This window comes from Sinocyclocheilus grahami, unplaced genomic scaffold, assembly GCF_001515645.1.
Source record: "Sinocyclocheilus grahami isolate Dianchi unplaced genomic scaffold, SAMN03320097.WGS_v1.1 scaffold429.1, whole genome shotgun sequence".
Lineage (NCBI taxonomy): Eukaryota > Metazoa > Chordata > Actinopteri > Cypriniformes > Cyprinidae > Sinocyclocheilus > Sinocyclocheilus grahami.
Genome location: NW_015505608.1, coordinates 382,800 through 402,177, shown reverse-complemented (window position 1 = coordinate 402,177; position 19,378 = coordinate 382,800). Strand labels below are relative to the sequence as shown.

At 37.6% G+C, this 19,378-nt stretch overlaps 2 protein-coding genes and 1 long non-coding RNA gene across 3 annotated transcripts; 1 reads left to right on the top strand and 2 right to left on the bottom strand.

Annotated features, from left to right (window-relative positions):
* Window positions 1-419: 419 nt before the first annotated feature.
* On the bottom strand, window positions 420-13,796 carry LOC107551690 (DNA-binding death effector domain-containing protein 2-like). The gene is made up of 8 exons (XM_016233395.1): window positions 13,780-13,796; window positions 13,451-13,594; window positions 12,851-12,987; window positions 12,133-12,615; window positions 11,924-12,043; window positions 10,940-11,068; window positions 2,670-3,060; window positions 420-1,736 (listed from the first exon to the last, which is right to left on the bottom strand). The coding sequence occupies exons 4-8, from the start codon at window positions 12,596-12,598 to the stop codon at window positions 1,730-1,732; spliced, it is 1,113 nt and encodes a 370-aa protein (XP_016088881.1). The 5' UTR covers window positions 12,599-12,615; window positions 12,851-12,987; window positions 13,451-13,594; window positions 13,780-13,796; the 3' UTR covers window positions 420-1,729.
* LOC107551692 (uncharacterized) lies at window positions 6,949-9,093 on the bottom strand. Its single transcript, XR_001604794.1, has 2 exons — window positions 7,848-9,093; window positions 6,949-7,042 (listed from the first exon to the last, which is right to left on the bottom strand). It is a non-coding gene; the product is annotated as an uncharacterized lncRNA (long non-coding RNA).
* A 1,108-nt stretch (window positions 13,797-14,904) lies between the features above and the next one.
* Window positions 14,905-18,099, top strand: LOC107551691 (prenylated Rab acceptor protein 1-like). The gene is made up of 6 exons (XM_016233396.1): window positions 14,905-14,990; window positions 15,867-15,947; window positions 16,196-16,408; window positions 16,679-16,776; window positions 16,936-17,037; window positions 17,128-18,099. The coding sequence occupies exons 2-6, from the start codon at window positions 15,877-15,879 to the stop codon at window positions 17,214-17,216; spliced, it is 573 nt and encodes a 190-aa protein (XP_016088882.1). The 5' UTR covers window positions 14,905-14,990; window positions 15,867-15,876; the 3' UTR covers window positions 17,217-18,099.
* Window positions 18,100-19,378: the final 1,279 nt, after the last annotated feature.

The window sequence follows — 19,378 nt, the reverse complement described above, 5'->3', positions numbered from 1 at the left end:
TTTCGATATTTTTCCTATTTAAAACTTGACTCTTCTGTAGTTACATTGTGTACTAAGACCGACGGAAAATAAAAAGCTGCGATTTTCTAGGCCGATATGGCTAGGAACTATACTCTCATTCCGGCGTAATAATCAAGAACTTTGCTGCCATACCATGGGTGCAGCAGGCTCAATGATATTATGCAGCGCCTGAAAATAGGCTAACTTCCGCCAACATAACCAATGTGACCACCTGCTTGCACAAGGAGCGTGCCTTCCGTTGGAAGTTACCTAGCTGGGGACTATTTTCAGGCGCTGCATAATATCATTGCGCTTGCTGCACCCATGGTACGGCAACAAAGTTCCTTGATTATTACAACATTTCCCAAAGAAATTAAATGTCTTTTAGCACACAGTATCAGAAATAATTATTTTCTGACAGGACTTTATTAGGGATTATATAGTTAAATAAATGTACATATTCCAAAACAATATCAAGTAATATAATTTTAAACAAAAACATGAAAACACAAAAGCGTTCAATGTTCCACTCCCAATTCACTTACATTGGTGTCATGACAGGACTGTTCCAAACTGAATTACCACTAAATACTACTGAACTTTTATCTTCTTTGCACTTTTGTCATAAGAGTACAAATATAACCAAAGGGTCAACACATTCTTTCTTTATAAGAACACACTAGTCCAGAAACATGACTAGAGGTTAATCCAGTTGTGTTAAGGCTGGTGTCAAATCAGTGGGCATCTAATTATAATTAACAATTTTTCTATCATCAGTTTACAAAGGCATCCAAAGGCCTTGATGATCCATGACCTTGTTTCTGAGACAAATAATGTTGGGACAGATGGTGGGACACATGTAATCTCACAGTGGTGCACACTGTAGAAAGTCCTTGTTGTAAAAAAGCAGAGTTAATCTCGGTTCCATCTTGTGGTATTTCCCCATCCTCAATAAAGCTTCAAATTTGGCAACTTTGATAGATTTGTTCCAGTCAGATACTGTATGAAGGATTTCCAATGTTATCTAAGTTGACTCTTATAAGCAGTACAACAGTGCACTCTGGAGAAGTTAAGTTACACAACATATTAAACGGTCCAATGGTGGAAGTGTACATTTGGTCATCTGAAGCATTGTTACCAGCCCAAACTCCTAAGAATTAAGTTACCATTCAATCTTTCAAAACCTTTTCAAATAAAATAAAAATCCTAACAATCTTTTTGTTAACTATACATTTGGATGTTTATAAATCATTCTTTGATTTGTATATCCTTTTGGGTTACATATTTGTTGTGTATTCCAATCATTCCTATCTTTTATCAAAGAGGTCATTTTAAATTTCCCAAACAAAGTTAAACACATAACTTGAATTCAGTGGTTCATTGTATGTCATCACATTTGGAAAAAACTTCTATCCACATACCACCTGTGGCAGACTAAGTGGTACAGATGCAGAACCTCCATCTTTTGTTTTCTATGGGTGTGCATTTGTCCATGTTTAAACTGACCTGCAGTAGAGAGAGAGACAGCCCTATATTTGAACCCAACCTCTGAAAACTCAATAATTTTTCCTTCAGAAACAGTCAGTGTCCAACAAAACGGCTGCCCAGTTTAATCTAGACTCTTCCAACAGGCTCTCCTTCCCAGGGTCACCAACACTCAATGAAATAAAAAGGCAAAACATCATCTTCGTCCATCATAGTTGAAGGTCCCAAGTGAAACTGACATTTCTCAGGGCCTGTGAAGGAAACATGGAATACATTACTTTATACATATGGGAACAAAATATACTTTAAAATCAAGACTTTGTGGGATTTAAACTGGCATCTGAGATTCTGTGAATTTTATTTAGGCTGCCAAAGCTAATGTAACTACCATTAACTAAAGATAATAATTAAAGATATTTTAACATTTACAGAAAGTGATTGTAATATTATATAATATTGATAATCATTATGTTCCTGTTCTCGTTAAAACTGATTTGGAATTATATTTATTGTGAAAAGGGCTATCCAAATAAATAATTTATTTAATTAATTTAGATTTTCTAGATAATATTCAAAAAATCTATATTTTGGCTTTAGTACAATGACAGCATAAAAATAATTATTTAATAATATATAATTATTTAACTTTGGAAACATGTTTTCTTTGTTAATTAAGGTTCACGCCAGTGTTGTTTTTGTGAAATAAAACTATGAAAATCGTTTTGGTTAATTCACATAAAACTTAAATAAAATAAAATAAATAAATAGATAGATATATAGGCAGAAATATAGCCTTGGCAACTGAAAAAGAGTTTAAGCTGAAGTAAAAATAAATAAATAAATAAATAAATATAATGAAATATAAAAAACAAAAGCTAAACAGAAATATTAAAATATAAGTACATAAACTGTAACCTAAGCGTACTAAAACATATATATTTTTTTAAAAATTATAAAATAAAAGAAAACTCAAAATATTATGAAAGACTATAACTGTATATAAATATTAAAATAACACTCATATTGTATAAAAGGGGACAAGACAAAATTGTTTTCTACTGCCCCCTGGTGGTTACATGCTAATATAGAGGCAAGAGAGGGAGTATATATAAAATTCTACATTCAACACTAATGTATCAGACCACAAAAAACCAACAAATTCAAATGCATAAAAAAGTACTTACAGACTTTGTGTTCCCCAGTTTGTCCCATTATGTGTCTGGCTTCTGAGCAACAGTTTCCTGCCCTCCTCGTAGTCATCCTGATCCACACTGACAAGCAGCCGGACCCCCTCCTGCCCCGCTGCCCTTTTCAAAGAGTCTGTGATGAAGACTCCTTTCAGTGCCTCGAGCAGCGCCCCACTCAGATAGTCTGCCCAGAAGGCATCCAGGTTGGCAAGTTCCGAGAACTTGATATCACAAACAATAGAGCCCAGATCCCGGGTACGGAGCAGCATGCTCGCTCGGTTGAACAGTTCAAATTGCCTCTCCAACGGCTGCTGCTTGTCTGAAGAAACTCCTCCACGAAGGGCTGACTCGTGCTCTGAATACTCCGCACGCACACGTAGCCGGACATCTGAGATCGGAAGAGTGTTGGAGACAGAGAAAGAGAGGAGGGTGGGATGAAGGATGAAGGGTGGCATGCAAAGGGGCAAAGAAAATCATGAAGGGATGGAGATGGATTTGTGAAGATTCAGGGTGTGAAGGGTTTTTTGCAGCAAGGATGGAGAGAAACGAGAAAAACAGTAGCAGGAGGAAAGGGGAAGAACACGAGAAATGACACAGATCAGCAGGGGGGGGGTCAAAAGGAGGGCAAAAAGTACAGTGATAATGAGACTTGACATTCAGTTTATTTGTTTATAGACAAAAATTGGTTGAAAAATCACTAGGATTAGCACTGATTCATATACATTTGTCTAAAAAAAGTTCCTGCCCTGTTTAAAATTTGATTGGTTATTTACAGACAAAGGGTATTAAACCAGAGGGCACAAAAGTCAAACTCTTTCTGGTACGGCATCAGCTCTGAGATCTACTGGATAACTGAGGTCAACATCCTCAAAATTGTTGGACATCGAGATTTTTGGAGTCGATTGACCCTGATTTTTCACTTGTAGTCAGTGAGGCTACAAGTGAAACCAGTAGGCTGATTTAGGTTTTGCACTTGAGATTGGACAAATTCATCATGAGGTGGCTTTCAAATTATCTGCAGGCACACAGGACTTGGAAACACATTGGTAAAGTCCAACATGTTTACCGAACATTGCACTTGTATCACAAAGACGAGGGAGTTTTAAAGCACATGATCTGAGGCCGTTCGGAAAGTTCAGGTGGATTGAAAGCACCTTGAGCAAAATCCAGAGATGGGCTTGCATTTGAGTTTCAGGCGACAGATCTGGTGATATTTATGGTTTGATATGTAGATCCGAATTCTGTAGGGGTCGTTATTAACAGAGATTTATGCAGGTTGGCTTTACCAAACAGTGGAGGTAGAACTGATGTCATGCAACAGCACAGGGAACAGAGATGGCAAAATACGATTGGAGTATACATACTGAACCAGAGCTTCGCAGTGATGTCATTTCCTTTCATGTCATTAGCTCAGAGGTCAGAGGAGGAAGTGGACCCATCAATCTTCAGAACATCGCTGCAACACAAATCCAACCTTTCTACAACCAAAGCTCCAATGCAAACTCCACCTTTTTGCATGTTGGGACGTTTACAAAGCAACAGTGAATATGAAAAACGAACCATTAACGTAAGCGTTTGAGTGACACTTTTATTCATTAGTGAAAATAAAACAAAAAACATTTATTGAAAAAATTCAATAAATGTTGAATGTACTGTATTTACGGATTTGCTTGTGAACAGCAGCACTTCAGGAATTATCATTTTGACCCAGTTTTATTCATAAAGTGACTGGAGTTAAATACCCGACTGGACACTTTCCCTTCATTCTATAATCAGTCAGGTATACAGTATAGGACTTAGCTAGTAAATAATGACATATTATTAAATATAATTACAGGTACACTACACTACTGTTCAAAGATTTGGGGTAAGTAAATAAGAAATTAATAATTTTATTTAGCACTGATTCATTAAATTGATCAAAAGTCAGAAATACAGACTTTCACATTGTTACAAATATTAAGCAGCAAAATTGTTTTCAACATCAATAAATAGAAATGTTTCTTGAGCACCAAATCAGCATATTAAAGAAAGCATCAACTTGACACTGAAGACTGGAATCATGGCTGCTGAAAATTAGCTTTGCCATCACAGGAAAAGGTAACACTTTATTTTAAGGTGTCCTTGTTACACGTTACATGTATTTACTATTATAATAACAATAAATTAATGAATTACATGCAAGTAACCCTAATCCAAACCCTCATCCTAACCATATAGTAAGCACAATGTAGTTAATTAATATTACTTAGTATTGATATGTATATTTACACGGTAACAAGGACACCTCAAAATAAAGTGTAACCCAAGAATAAAAATCTATTGAAATAGAAAAAGTTTCAAACCATTTTGAACCTCAAATTTTTGAACGGTACTGTAATTACAAGATTGTTCAAATGCAAGCGAGACATGTGGACCAGGATTGATGTGGTAGACAGTGTAACTGTATGCATGTATACATACATTGCTGCAAATGCTTTGGCAATGTATTGCTTTCCTTCACCATGCCTATAAGGATTTTTGAATCTTGAATCATGTAATGTAACTTGTACTGAAAGTTTAATTAATATAATTTAAAAACAAATCATTCGCACAATGGTCTAAAATACACTGTTCAAAGATTATCCATTTCTGATGAAGAATAAATTAAACCCTTAACAAGGAAACCAGCCAAAACAAGGCTTTAAATTTATGGCGCTTTTCCACTGCGTGGTACGACTCGGCTTGGCACGGCACGGCTCAGTATGGCACGGCACGGTTTGTGTTTCCACTGCAGTTTAGCACTGCTTTAGAGTGGGCGGGATTATTCACGTCGTTATAGTTGCGCCGCCTCTACTGCCGCGACTCCTCCTGAAAAACATTTTCATTCCGCATCACCCTGAAAAACGTTTTCATTCCGCATCACCCCATCAAGCTCTCGCTGGATCCGCTCCTCTGCTATCAACGAGAGGAACGTCTGTACTTCCTCAACAGACAACAAAACCATTTTTTGGTTGTTAAAAAAAGGTGCGCTCGTTCAAAACAGTTGCATTCGATCCTTTGCTGGCTGTGCTGATTTAAATCTAGCAGGTCTGTTGTGTCTGTGTTGCAGGTAGTGACGATTCTCTACGGCCAATCAGTGATCAGCAGAGTTTACACGGCATGTTTTGGTAACGGTATGGTTTACCACGACTCCTAAAAAAAATGTTAATTCCGTGTCGCCCCATCAAGCTCTCGCTGGATCCGCTCCTCTGCCATCAACGAGAAGAACGTCTGTACTTCCGCAACAGACAACAAAACTTTTTGGTTGTTAAAAAAAGGTGCGCTTGTTCAAAACAGTTGCATTTGATCCTTCGCTGGCTGTGCTGATTTAAATCTAGCAGGTCTGTTGTGTCTGTGTTGCAGGTAGTGACGATTCTCTACGGCCAATCCGTGATCAGCAGAGTTTACTCGCCCCGTTTTGGTAACAGTACGGTTCACTTGGAACCCCAACCGAAGTGGTACTAAAAAAAGTACCAGGTACCAGGGACTGTACCCAGTGGAAAACCCCCCAAAAGTGAACCATACCGAGCCATACCATGCAGTGGAAAAGTGCCATTGGAACCTCAACCGAGGTGGTACTTAAAGTACTAGGTACTGTACCCAGTGGAAAACCCCCCAAAAGTGAACTGTACCGAACCATACCGTGCCATGCAGTGGAAAAGCGCCATTAGACTGATATTGTGGCTGTAATGGTAATCTCCCAAATATAATTTGTAATGCAGGTTGGAAAGCAGACTCGAAACACAAGAGTTCTTTAAGGTTCTTTTAAACACAGCACACATTTACAGAGCACTTTTAGTTCCATTAAACACAAATTATCAGAGCTCCTCACATAAACCAATACAGGACATTGGTTTTTCTCAGCTTCCAGTTTCAGTACACAGAAGGTACCTATAATAAGCGGCACAGTGTAGGTTTTTCTGTCAATATAATGCCCCCCTTGTAAGCATTCAGTTTTTTGTACATTTTGTGCATCCCAGAGCATTTCAGAAAGATAACATGTATTCACAAATATTCAGATATTATATGTTGTTGAAGATGTTGTAAATTGCTTCTTACAAACAAACAGTAACTATTTTTCTAAAAATCAAATAAAAATGTTGTGTCATTTTATGGGGTGTTGCTCCATGCGAAGAGCTTCCACACTTATTTCGATCCCTCTTTCCTGCTGAAAAACAAACCAAGATGGAGGGAGAGAAATGAGGGCATAAGGCTGACCGACTGCACCCATAGATCAGGGTCAAGCTTTTCTTTTGATTGTTTTTTTTCTTTCATTCTCTCCCTCTCTAGGTATGTGAGGATGGCCAACTTGTTTTTGTTCCTGACACTTGAGTCAGTATGTTTTTCAACTGTGGACATAGAGAAAGGAGAGGAAGACAGAGAGAGAGAAACAAGCAGTTTTGGATGAATGTTGTTGCAACAGTTTTGCTATGTCTTATTTTTTGGTCAAGCAGGCAAAGTTCATATGCACAATCTTTTGTCTGTGTGTAAAAGCAACATTTTCTAGTTCATTCCTATGGAGACTGCAGGTTTAAACCTCTTTGGTCGAGAATGAGCTTAACGGACTGCTATTTTACTAATTTTACAACCAGTGTCTACTTCAATTCTACAAAAATCAAAACACTGGCAGAATTCGATTTAATAAATTAAGGTATCGAAGGTAAAGTTCCAATACTGAAAGCTTAAACACAAATACAAAACACTGAGATGGGTCTAAACAAGAACTGTTGGGTCATTTTCCTCAGAACTGCTCCAGCAAAGGTTCACAGAGGATGATTTTTCAAGGACAAATCATTGCAAAACTGAGCTTTGGGGCTGAGTTTGGTCAACGACTGTAGAATGGTTTGTTTTTGAACATAGATTGCACTGAATTAGAGTCGTGTAATGAAATGTTGCATTACAGGCAAATTAATAGGACACACCCAATGGACTTCCAGAAATTTCCAAGGAATTTTTCATGAGTCAGTTCTGTGAAACACTGAGGCCAACAACCCCTCCAGAGAGGATTTTGTTCCTATTTGTTCCCAAATTAAGTTCATAGTTCAAAGCACATGTCATTGGGGAAGTGGACAGCAACAACTGAAAACTGACATTTGAACACAGAGTATTAGATTCGCCCCTCATCCTATGCGAGTTAGGAAGGGGGTTCTTTACCTTAGGACATGGACCAGGCGCGTGAGTTAAAGCACACAAGTCTTGACTGTGTGTGATCGGACAGAGCAGACAGCACACACTTGTTTTTGTTGTGAGCTCTGTCTCTTTCACTCTATCCATTCTCCTGCTTTTTCTACTCAATCTTGAGTCAACCTGCCAAGATCAAATGCGGAGTCAACACAGCAAACAGCATGTTCAGGTGTAAAACAAAGGTGAAAGTTCATAGGTCAATCATGGCACAGAAGGACTGTAATGTTGGAAGTTGCATGGCAGAATCTGAACAACAGGAAGGATCTCGTAGTGAATAGAATGCATTCAAATTTACCATATAAGATTGAAGCTTGATTTACGAACATTTTATAGGTCAAAAAAGCTCACAGTGCAGTGTAACCAAATGTTTAAGGGACAGGTGAAGTAAGTTAGGACACAAAGGGTTCTCATCACACTAAACAAAAGGTCAGTGCAGATAGTAGATTAGCTTTGGCTGCATCAGAGCTCAGTTACAGAAGAGAGAGGATCGATGCTTTAAATAAGAAGTGGAGTGACAATAATCAGTGTTTTACTGGACATGAGACACCAGGAATACAGGCTGATGCAGCTCAGTCTCAGTGGCCCATTATTCAATAATCTCTTCACAGAAATTTCATTCAGGCACACCACTGTTAATCACACTGAAAACTGCTTATCCAAAGGAAAATGAAAAGGAACAGAAACAGGGATAGAGAAGTTGATGAAAAATGTGACAGAGATAAAAACAAAGAATGTGAGTGTACTTTTCTCTATAGAAATCGACCCATGAAGGAAGCAGGGGAATTGAGGCAAGTCTAAAGCACAACTCAAACATAAATGCTCACAACTATAAGAGGTATACGATCTGTAACCAAATATTAGCTTTACAATATTGTTTCTGATGAGGAGGAATATATTAACCATTAAGCACTATTGGGCTGCACCAAAATACCTGTTTTCATTGATACGAGCAGCTGTTACTGGCACACTGTAGTAAGTACATAAGTAAGACTATGATTAAAAAAAAAAGATTTTCTAATTTCCTGCCTTTAACAAAAGCTAAATGCTTTAAGCAGGTGACATGAATATGCAAAGAAATAAGCAGCATCAATTGAGGGTTTAAGAGCCCCTGCAGTGCACATAATGAGGAACCAAAGCCATGCAGTATTTGTACAGACAGGTCAATAAGCATTTGTAACTAGGGTTGGGTATTGTTTGAATTTGATCAATTCCAATTCCGATTCTTATCGATTCCCAGTTTTGATTCCAAGGTGGTTAAAAAAAAAAAATTAAGTCAAACGTTCTGATATCAAATATATTTATTCCGTCTCTTTTTGCAAAACTTTTAATTGCTGCTGAATACCATGAACAAAAATCAGCCGGCTACATAAAAACTGGACTTGATAAAGAGCTGTTTGTGTGCAAAATAGAGCGGCATGATTCTGGATAAATTAACACTTTTTTTAATGGAGGTTGTAGTTCTCTCCCAATTCTGAAGAAAAAATATTAGACAACTAAACAAAATCTCATGGAATTTATGAATGCAATGATTCAGTGACTCACTCAAGATTTACTCATTTCATTACTGGATGAATCAGTGTTTTTGAATGAATCTCTTGAATTATTCAAAGACAAACATTTTTAACAGTCCCTTTTCACCACCAAAAAAAGAAAAGAAAAAAGATGCGCACACAGGAATTGATATGTGGAACTGAAATTTTAATTTTACTACAAGTATCCGATTCCTGAACTTCAGTATCTAATTCTGGATTTGGAATTGATTTTCGATTCCCAACCCTATTTGTAACAGTAGAGTAAAACTGACTAGTGCCGAGCATCTGAGGTGAACAAAGAGCATGTCAAGAGTCTGACTCACACACATTTGAAAAAACAAAATGGCACCCTCCCATCCTGTATGGACACATGAATAAGGCTGGATGCAGATACTTGAGTGTGTATATTGAGTGCAACAACAACTATTCCATGTTTATCCTGTTTAAATAATATATTAAATTATCTTCTGAATTTCATCCATCTTGGCATACAGAGTTCCCTGATTTTCATTCGTGTTTTTAAAAGTGAGGTTTAATGTGTGGCTCATGCATCAGACAGATATTTTGAAAGAATCCACACATTATAAAAACACATTTGAATGGTGAAAATCAGATTTATCTGTCTAATTATAAATGTATATCATATTTTTAGGCACACCAAAAGATACACTGTGAACCCAAAGATTAAAAGAGTTGAAACAGTAAGCAAGACAATGCATCTTAAATTATTACAATAGATGTATCTGCACTGTTACGAAAACCCCCCCGACCTATTATAGTGATCAATTCTAAGAAATTATTTGACGTGTATCTGTATTAATTAAACATTATTATGAGACATTCAGCTCCCACAAGAGTATTATGCAGGAAAACATGGTCGGTTTTTAATGCTATAACGCAAATTGGAGCATAAGATAAATTATGGCTCTTGGTATTTTGAGATCCGAATGTCCCAGAAAAACAGTCCTTCCAGAAAATAAATGCCTCACATAAACCACTTCTTTCTTGACAAACAGTTTTGGCAAAATTTGAGAAAGCAGTTTTTATCTTGGTATTTCCTTACCTACTGTGCCATTATTGCCACTCAGTGTGTCTCATGTGCTCTGTTCTGAAGAGATTTTAGCAATGCCCTGATGACATCCCATCTAGCAAAAGCATAAAGAGGCTTTGGTGTGAGCAGCCTTTGAGTCCAGTCAGAATGAAACTCAAAGTGATAATAGTACAGAGTGCAGGGAATTCACAAAGGGATGAATGATGACATACGTTTAACATGGACCTCTTTTGTGACAGTTTCACTTTCATTCTGACAGCATTAGAGGTTCAGGCACTAATGAATGGGTGACTGGTTATTTATAAACTGTCAAGAAATGGAGCGCTAAGGTACACTCTGCTGTGGAGCATTTTATAGATAAAATCAAACAAAAGGAAAGAGAAATGGAAAGGCAAAGAGATTCATACGTTTAAAAAATGCTAGTAAGAGAGACTAAACAAAAGAAGAAGTGTAACAATGAGGATAAAAAGTGATCTTACCACAGGTCACTTTGTTGGGTGTTGGCTGAGGCTGGATTTCAGGCTTGCCCCTAGATTTTCTGCTCCAGTGGTGACCTCTACCTCGCTTCCGTCGGACCGGGCTGGTTGTTGTCACGGAAGAGCCAGTCCCTAACAAAGCAAACATACATTAATACAAAACAACCAGGGATGAGCAATATTTGGCAATGTTTTTGAATATTCACCATTTACTCATTAAGACTTTACCAAAAGTATATAAAATTAAGCAACAAGGTGAATTATTTTAATATGCTTTATGCTTAATGTCCTACAAACTGGGCTGTTTGACAACGCTTGCTACTAGTTTAATCAAGACTACAACGCAAGCAGTAAAAACTGCAACTTAAATTCAATATATTTCTGTTAATCAGTTCAAACTGTTTGTGTCATTGCTAAAATAAAAGTCCCAACATGATATTTTTCATATATTTATGATTTATTGAAAATATACAGTGCTACTATGCACTGTTACACTGCAGCATATAAACTAAAATGATTAAATATTAAAAAAATTATATATCCTTTAAATATGGAATGTGGAAAATATTCCTTAATTATTTTAAACTAATTATATGATATTATATCATATTATACTTAAACTTAAAATATTATTAAACTGGGTGCAGCCATCGGTAACTTGAACTTCCAAGGCTTCCGGTGTCTTCCGCTACTAGTTATATTAGATGTACAAAAACAGTCCTTTATGATGTTTGATACTAGTATTTACTTTAGCATATAAATAGTGTAGTGCAATAGTAATTATATTTACTCATATCTGCCAATGAGCCAGAAGTTCTGCACATTCACAGAAAACAGCTTACGCCTTGAAAAATAACTAGGTGATGGTATTATATAATATTATAATATATTTCCAAAAAGGATGAAAAATATAGAGACAAAATGTTTAACAAACAAAAGCAATTAATAAATTGATGTGCTGAGATTTTAGCGGCAATCTTTTCTCACCCGCTCTCCACTGGTGGTCTTGTGTGTTTTCCAATGATGGTACATCTGAGTTTGAGCTGAATTGTGTGTCCCCTCTGGTATCCACCGCTTGGTATTCTACCATCTCTCGCACTGGCGACACTAACAGTACAGGTGACACATTAGTATGTGACCATAAACATAACTGGTTTTGATTACGGTTCACTGTTTTTTTGACACCTGATACTCACCTGTTCTTCTTTTCTTTTGTGAGACAAATGGCAGGACATCATGTCGTGTCAGAATTCGCAGCAACTGCAATAAAGGTTTGAGGTTTGCTTCGCTCAAGTATCCTCGCCTCTCCAACTCCAACAGCAGTTCAACGCCACTCTTGGGTCTGTGGCAACCGGCGATTGGGCACGGCTCATTCTGCGGCTGTATTCTTCGCCATGTTTTCAGAAGCCAAGGACATGGAGAATTACCCTGTGAAGATCCATCAGGACCTGGAGGCAACTCATCTGTCCATCCCTCTGGATCGAGGGGATGTTTTCCAGGATAAGCTTCATCGAGGAGAAAGGACAAAACCTCGACATCAGTCTCTGTGAGTTGGGAGCCCACGATTTCACAGATCTCATGGAGGGACAGCATCTCATAGTAGCTCAGGCACTCAGTCTCCTCCCAGTACAGGGAATATCTCGAGCATTTCGCTGAAGCCATGGTTCCTCCAAATGGGTCTGGTAAAGAAGAACACACATAAATATTAAACGTGAGTTTTTATATTATATATACACTGAATAAAACAGACAAACTTGGCTGTCAAAAATACTAAGTACACAATACATTCTCTGTACGTTAGCCTACGAGCTAACTATCAGGATCGACTGTGGGTTCAAATATACTTCTATAAAACATTCAAATTCCGTATTTGTGTCTCCAAGTGGTACAAAAACAACATAAAAAGACATTTACACGGTCGTAGTGGAAACAGCGCAGTTATTTTTGATCCGAAAAGCGTTTCTGTGGTGACCCGTCCTCCGTCAGCTGTTCCGTCAAACGTTCCTCTCGCGCAGGGTCACGTGGACTCTTTACATAACGTCACGTTTGAGCTGAGGGAACAGAGCCAAGGTGATAAAAGAAAAAGAATCAATGACACGCATTTAGGTTTAATTGTAATACACCGTTCAATTATGTGAACAATAGATGTGGTTGAAGGTTGAGACTACGTCCAAATGTTCATGTTTGCGGCGTCAGCTGACATTCCTGCAGCGGACTTCCGCCTCTAGTAGTTACCTCTAAGATTAGTAACGTTAGATTTTTCTATGAGCTAACCTGACATCAACACTGCACCAAAACCTCTCGATGAAATAACGATAATAAAAAAAAAACTACAAGAACCATGTTACATACTACACACAGCACAAGAGTCCAACATTTTTGTTATTAGCGCCCGGACAAGGAATTGTGTTCTTTTACAACAACAAGGTTTGATTTGTTTTGTTTTGATATTTTGCTGTATAAATAAAACACTCATATCTTACGTCAATAACTGAGGTTCAACAAGCATCTTACCTGTATCAAACTGTTTATCTGGATTGTGTTTACACTCTTGTTCTTTCTAACCCTTCCTAACACCACCCACAACTCAACTGGAAAAACACCGTTGGAGCGTCAGCCAGCACTGTTGACGGAGCCCGAACAATCGCAGACCGTTATCTGTGTATGTGGAGGAAATTCACTCGCATATGATTTGTAGATCGAGGCTCCATGTCGACATGACACGGTTATGAGACATCGTCCGCAAAATTTCGCCATATTGGGAAGGGAAATTAGACACGCAAAAGAGAGTAGAAATATTTATTTATTTATTTACTAACTTACGTATAAGTATACTTACTTACCGTATGCTGATAACAAGTTACTTTATAAGAACTACCGTTGTCTAATTTTTCAAGCATCCTTGTGGTAGTTGTAGCTAGTCCTTGAAACATAAACATTAGTAATTAGTAAAATGAGGTATGGTAGTGTGTAATTAATGTTGTAGAACAAAACGTCCTCTTCTATCCACAGACCTTAATTAACTTGTAAAACTAAAAAAACAAAACAAAACAACAACAACAACTCTATGTTGAACGTATGAACGTCATGACCTTTAGATAAAATAATAATTTATTATAATTCGTAATCGTAGAATATAATTCATCATAATAAAAATACGTGTGAGGCTTTGATTAAAGGGGTCCTATTATGCTCTTTTACAAAGTCTTGATTTTGTTTTGGGGGTGTACTAGAACAGGCTCTCATACTAGGTTGTTCGAAAAACACATTATTTTTCAAATATTTTACATTATTACAACACCTCTCTCCCCAGTCTGGCATGAACGGCTCGAATAGTTCCTGTATCAAATGAAGGCTCGACTTCGGAAATACGAAATGAGCTGTGATTGGTTAGCTGGGCCAGTGTGTGCTGTGATTGGTCAGCTGGGCCAGTGTGTGCTGTGATTGGTTAGCTGGGCCAGTGTGTGCTGTGATTGGTTAGCTGGGCCAGTGTGTGCTGTGATTGGTCATACCCCTTACCATAGCCGCCAGCTAGCTTCAGTGTAAATATTGTGTCAAAAATCTAATAAATTTGAGCGCGATTTAAACCCGGATGATTGTAACTACTCTAAGTTCGTCTGCCTTGGGGAAAGCTAGCATGTCTCTGACATAGTGATGATAACACTCGTTGCCTTCTCTAGTGCAGCTCAACCAGGTCTCGTCCCATTCGTCGATATTTGTGATATCACAAATCCAGGAAAATATGCGTTGTAGTCCAAATGAGTCGGTTGTTGTAGTTTTTGAAAAGTGATTTCTGTTAAATAAAATATCTCCTTTTGAAGTGGACTTCGAGCTTTGTAACTTTGCAGACCTTTTTTATGCTCAAACAGCAACATCACAGACTAACTAAAGTTGAAAAAGTGAAAAAGCATAGTAGGACCCCTTTAATATCTGTTTGCCTGTGCTGTTGGTTTGGTCCATGTCACTAGGAGGCGGTCGTTAGTTCGTCTACAGAAGAAGATCCGCATCATATCCGCCGCACGGCAACACACCGAGCACAGCTACAGAAAGTACTGTGAGTAAGATCTTTGTTTTAGGGTTTATTTTCCTCTCAGTTTTTGCAATATCTAAATTTACAGTCGCTCCTCAAAGTTCATTTATATCAGATTTTCATAGTTGTTGGGGAATCAACATTACTGAAGAAAGAGCGAATAGTTTCCGTAACAGATTTGATAAACAAACTTTGGGGTGTGTTTTTATACCAACCCGTCAAAAAGATCGCGTTGTTAGATGGTCTTATTTAATAACTTAATATGTTTTGGACACATCTGACGTAATGCAGCAGCTTAACAAACTTGTTCTTCCGGATTCTTTGTCGTTGTGGATGCAGAGTTTCTGCCCCAACCCATATGAGTGACATCGATTTTCCATTAGCACACATAATGTAATCTAAGACATTTATAACTTGCTGCACAGTAGATGGAAAGTCTTCTAAACGAAGTAGCTAGAATAATGAAAGCTATTATGTTTATTTAATTCGTTTTTTTTTTATTGTTTCATAAAGAATGAAAGAGAAAAGTGTATGCAGTGGTCTACTGGGGAGTTAATAAAGTCTTTGTTCATTCTGTTCTCAAGAGACCTTCTTATACCAACCTTTTCCACTTTTAAGGTTTCCCATACCTCTTAACCTCTTCTCCTTTGTGTACTATGATAATGTAGCAGTATAATGACTACAGTAATGCAAATAGGCTGAAAATATTTTGAATGAGCAAAATGATGGACATTTCATTAGAAAAGGGTCCCATTTTCCTCATTCGACATCCAGAGTGTCCTCTACAACTCATAGCAGTGCCATATAGTACAATAGTCTGAACTGAGTTGGAAATTAACTAGATGTTTTAATGGTTACAGTACTTACATTTTCCTGTTAATTCAATTCTTATGTTATTAGACGCACCGAAATGGATGGAAAAGCAAGTGACCCTTTCAGCAGTGAGGCAGAACAGCTTCCTGGGGCTGGAGTAGTGGGGAGGTGAGTAAAGTGTGTATTCTTTCATTTGAAGTCATATCGATCTACAGTCAGTAACTTCCTTTCATTTCTATTGTTTGCCATTATAATAAATTACACATAATTAAAAATCATGTCATATATGATGTGTTATGTGTTGTTATTACCCTTAATTGTGTTATTATGGTGCACATATGTTTTAAAATGAATGAAATGTATAAACTTTATTATTACTCTGGTAATTCTATTTTCCTGTCTTTTGTGGATGTCAGGCTGTGGCTGCCCAAAGGTCTGTCTGGTAATGTGATTAAGGATTGGGTTGACCGCAGGAGGAAGTCCATCCGTCCGTGGGCCAGTTTTGTGGACCAGCGCAAGTTCTCCAAACCACGCAATTTTGGAGAGCTGTGCCAGCGTGTGCTGAGGAACATGAACACCTATCACAGCAACTACACCTTCATCTTCCTGGGACTCATCCTCTACTGCATGTAAGGAACTGTTTGCTAATAATCATCTAGAATGTATGTTACAAATGAGGTAATAATCAAAAATATGTAGCTTCTTGAAATTAAATAAAAGGCTCACTGTAATAGAAATAAAAATGTTTGATAAGCCTCTGTTCTTATGTACACAACATGGCTGTGTGTGTTTAAGTTTCTCTGAAGGTCCTCATTCATGCAACCATCTGGAAGGCATTTAACAGAATAAACATTCACAGGAGGTTCAAATAAAACTTTCTCTCTCCTTTTCTCCTCCAGCATCAGTTCCCCAATGCTCTTGATTGCCTTGGGAGTGTTTGCTGGTGCCTTCTATATAATTCACTTGAAAACGCTGGAAAAGAAGCTGGTTGTTTTCGGTAAGAGAGTGAGGTGTTGTTTTAGTGGTTATATGTGAGGCTGTATGAGCTGCGTCATTGGATTTGTTTGCTTAAAATGCTAGTTTGAAGTTTAAGGGCTGGATATTTGATGTGATGTAAGTGATCTGATGAGCAAACGCACTCCTCTGTTTCTCTCAGGTCGTGAGTTGACTCAGGGACACCAGTTAGGTTTAGCAGGAGGGGTTTCCTTCCCTGTGTTCTGGCTCGCAGGTGCAGGAGCTGCTGTGTTCTGGTTACTAGGTGAGTTTTTCATCCTCATCTCATTGTACTTGTTTTTCCAGAAAAGGTTCCTCTGAAACTGAATTTTTTTTTTAATTTTTATTTATTCAGGTGCTACACTAGCTGTTATCGGGTCTCATGCGGCATTTCGTGAGCTGGAGTCGTCTGACATAGATGAGCTGCTCATGGAACCTGTTTAAGCCTCTCACCTTTGACCTTTTGGCTCATGTTAACCTATAATGTATTTCCTCATCTTTTAGATTGCCACATATTGGTTGCACTAATTTAAAAATATCAGTTTACTCACAGTTTGGCCAGAAATGCGGACTGTTAAACTGACATTGCCCTCAACAGATCAAGCACATTGAAAGACCTCAATTGCCTTTACTGGTACCTATTGGATATCATGTTCATTTGTTACATTATTTATTCCTACAGCATCCTTAAAGCACAAACTAAACCCAAATGCAAAAAAAATCCAGTTTATACAATTAATACTATCTTTATCTTTTGTTGACCCAAAACTGAAAACTGTTGTTCTGTGGAATACAAAATAATACAAAGATATTTTGAAAAACAAATTCTTCATTTATGTTTCCAGGAGATGGTTTATACAGGTTTGGAATGACATGAGGGTGAGTATATCACAGGATGAGCTATCCTTTTAAAGGTTTTCAGATCCTCTCGCACTAAAGGAATAGTTTTTGATCAAAATGTTATGCTAGATCATCCAAAATAGCGAGGAAAAACATTCAGACAAGAAGAATGTACTGTCTTGGCAGTTTGTGTGATTTATAGGGTACCGATCATTACATAATAATTTGTCTTAAGCTATATTTAGGTCGTATGTTGTTACATCAGTCTTGTATGATTTAATAACAGAATGCGTGAGCAAAGAAAAAAATGTATTATTGCTATTCAGTGTAATCAGTTTCTGATGCCAATATTCCCAGTGGAAGTTTTTTTTGTTTTTATATGTTCTCTCATATTATGGAAATGTTTGTTTATCGTCTTTTATTTTACAACTTGCTTCTGTTTTATCAGTGATTGGGAAGTGCAATAAAATGCTCAGCCTGTACAGTATTTGAAGTCTTATGTTTATTTAACAACTGCTCATAGAACAATAACTAGACTTGTTGCCTATTTTCATATTTTTTTTATCATTGTCTTTTCACATCACACAAATTTGACTTGTGACCTGCTTTTATGACATCAGGCCAGTGACAGTCCATCTCATTTTTAAGTTGCCATAGTGATGACCTTGAGTGGGATCTACCTCTCCTTTTAAACACTGCGGCAAGAGCAGCAGATCGATATTCCATTACAGCAGTGCAGTAAGGATGGAGGGAGGGAGCGAGAAAGAGGAGCACTGCAGTGAGCCCATAGCATTCTCCCAAGGGACATTAGGTGTGTGTGTGTTAGGCAGCCCAGTTTTGCAAGTCGGTAGTTTGCACTGACATCAATGTATGATGAATGCTGCGGTCAGCATATTACAGTCACTCTGCTGTGGCCTAAAAAGACAGTCTTGTTTGCCATTGTTTAGAGAAGGAGATAAAATAGTGGTTATTGTTTAGTGGGTATTGTGTATTCTGTTGAACCCGATAATTTTCATGTTTGGGATGATGGGGACCCCAATGATATATGAGTAAAATAATACATACATTTTAAATGAACCTTTATTTTATATACAGTAAATCATGTTATATAAATTTGAACTGTACTCTGATTTACTGATTTCTCAATACAGAGTAAGCAGATATTATTCAAGCTTTTCAAGATGTATCACAAAGCACAACTGGATGATTTTATATGGAAAAAAAATTGAATATATATATGTACAATAACAAACAGGAATACACTATATTAAATGTTTTATACTTTTTGTCATTTTGCAGACGCTTTTATCCAAAGTGACTTACAATTGGGGAACACATAAAGTGATTCTTTAGAGGCAGACAGACACAGGAAGTGCTTGTAAAACCAAGTTTTAGGCATTGTTCAAATAAGTACAAGCTAGCAATGGAAGGAATAAATAAAGAGAAAGTTTTTTTTTTTTAATTTATGATGAAGTCAAGTAGCGTCGAAAGAGATGAGTTTTCAGCTGTTGCTTGAAAATTGTCAGGGATTCAGCATTCCGGATAGGGGTGGGAAGATCGTTCCACCAGCCAGGAATGGTGAATGAGAATGTTCTGGAAAGTGATTTTGAGCCTCTGTGTGATGGTACCACGAGGCGTAGCTCACTAGCGGATCTCAGACTTCTGGAGCAGATGTAGATTCGTAGTAGTGAGTGGAAATAGGCGGGTGCTGAGCCTGTGGCTGTTCTATATGCAAGCATCAATGTCTTGAACTTGATGCGAGCCTC

Coding starts and splice junctions, on each gene's coding strand:
- LOC107551690 (XM_016233395.1), bottom strand. CDS start 12,598: ATGGCTTCAGCGAAATGCTCGAGATATTCCCTGTACTGGGAGGAGACT. Junction 12,044..12,132: donor ACAAAAGAAAAGAAGAACAG/GTGAGTATCAGG, acceptor CTGTACTGTTAG/TGTCGCCAGTGCGAGAGATG. Junction 3,061..10,939: donor ACCCAACAAAGTGACCTGTG/GTAAGATCACTT, acceptor TTCCGATCTCAG/ATGTCCGGCTACGTGTGCGT.
- LOC107551691 (XM_016233396.1), top strand. CDS start 15,877: ATGGATGGAAAAGCAAGTGACCCTTTCAGCAGTGAGGCAGAACAGCTT. Junction 16,777..16,935: donor AAAGAAGCTGGTTGTTTTCG/GTAAGAGAGTGA, acceptor TGTTTCTCTCAG/GTCGTGAGTTGACTCAGGGA. Junction 17,038..17,127: donor TGCTGTGTTCTGGTTACTAG/GTGAGTTTTTCA, acceptor TTATTTATTCAG/GTGCTACACTAGCTGTTATC.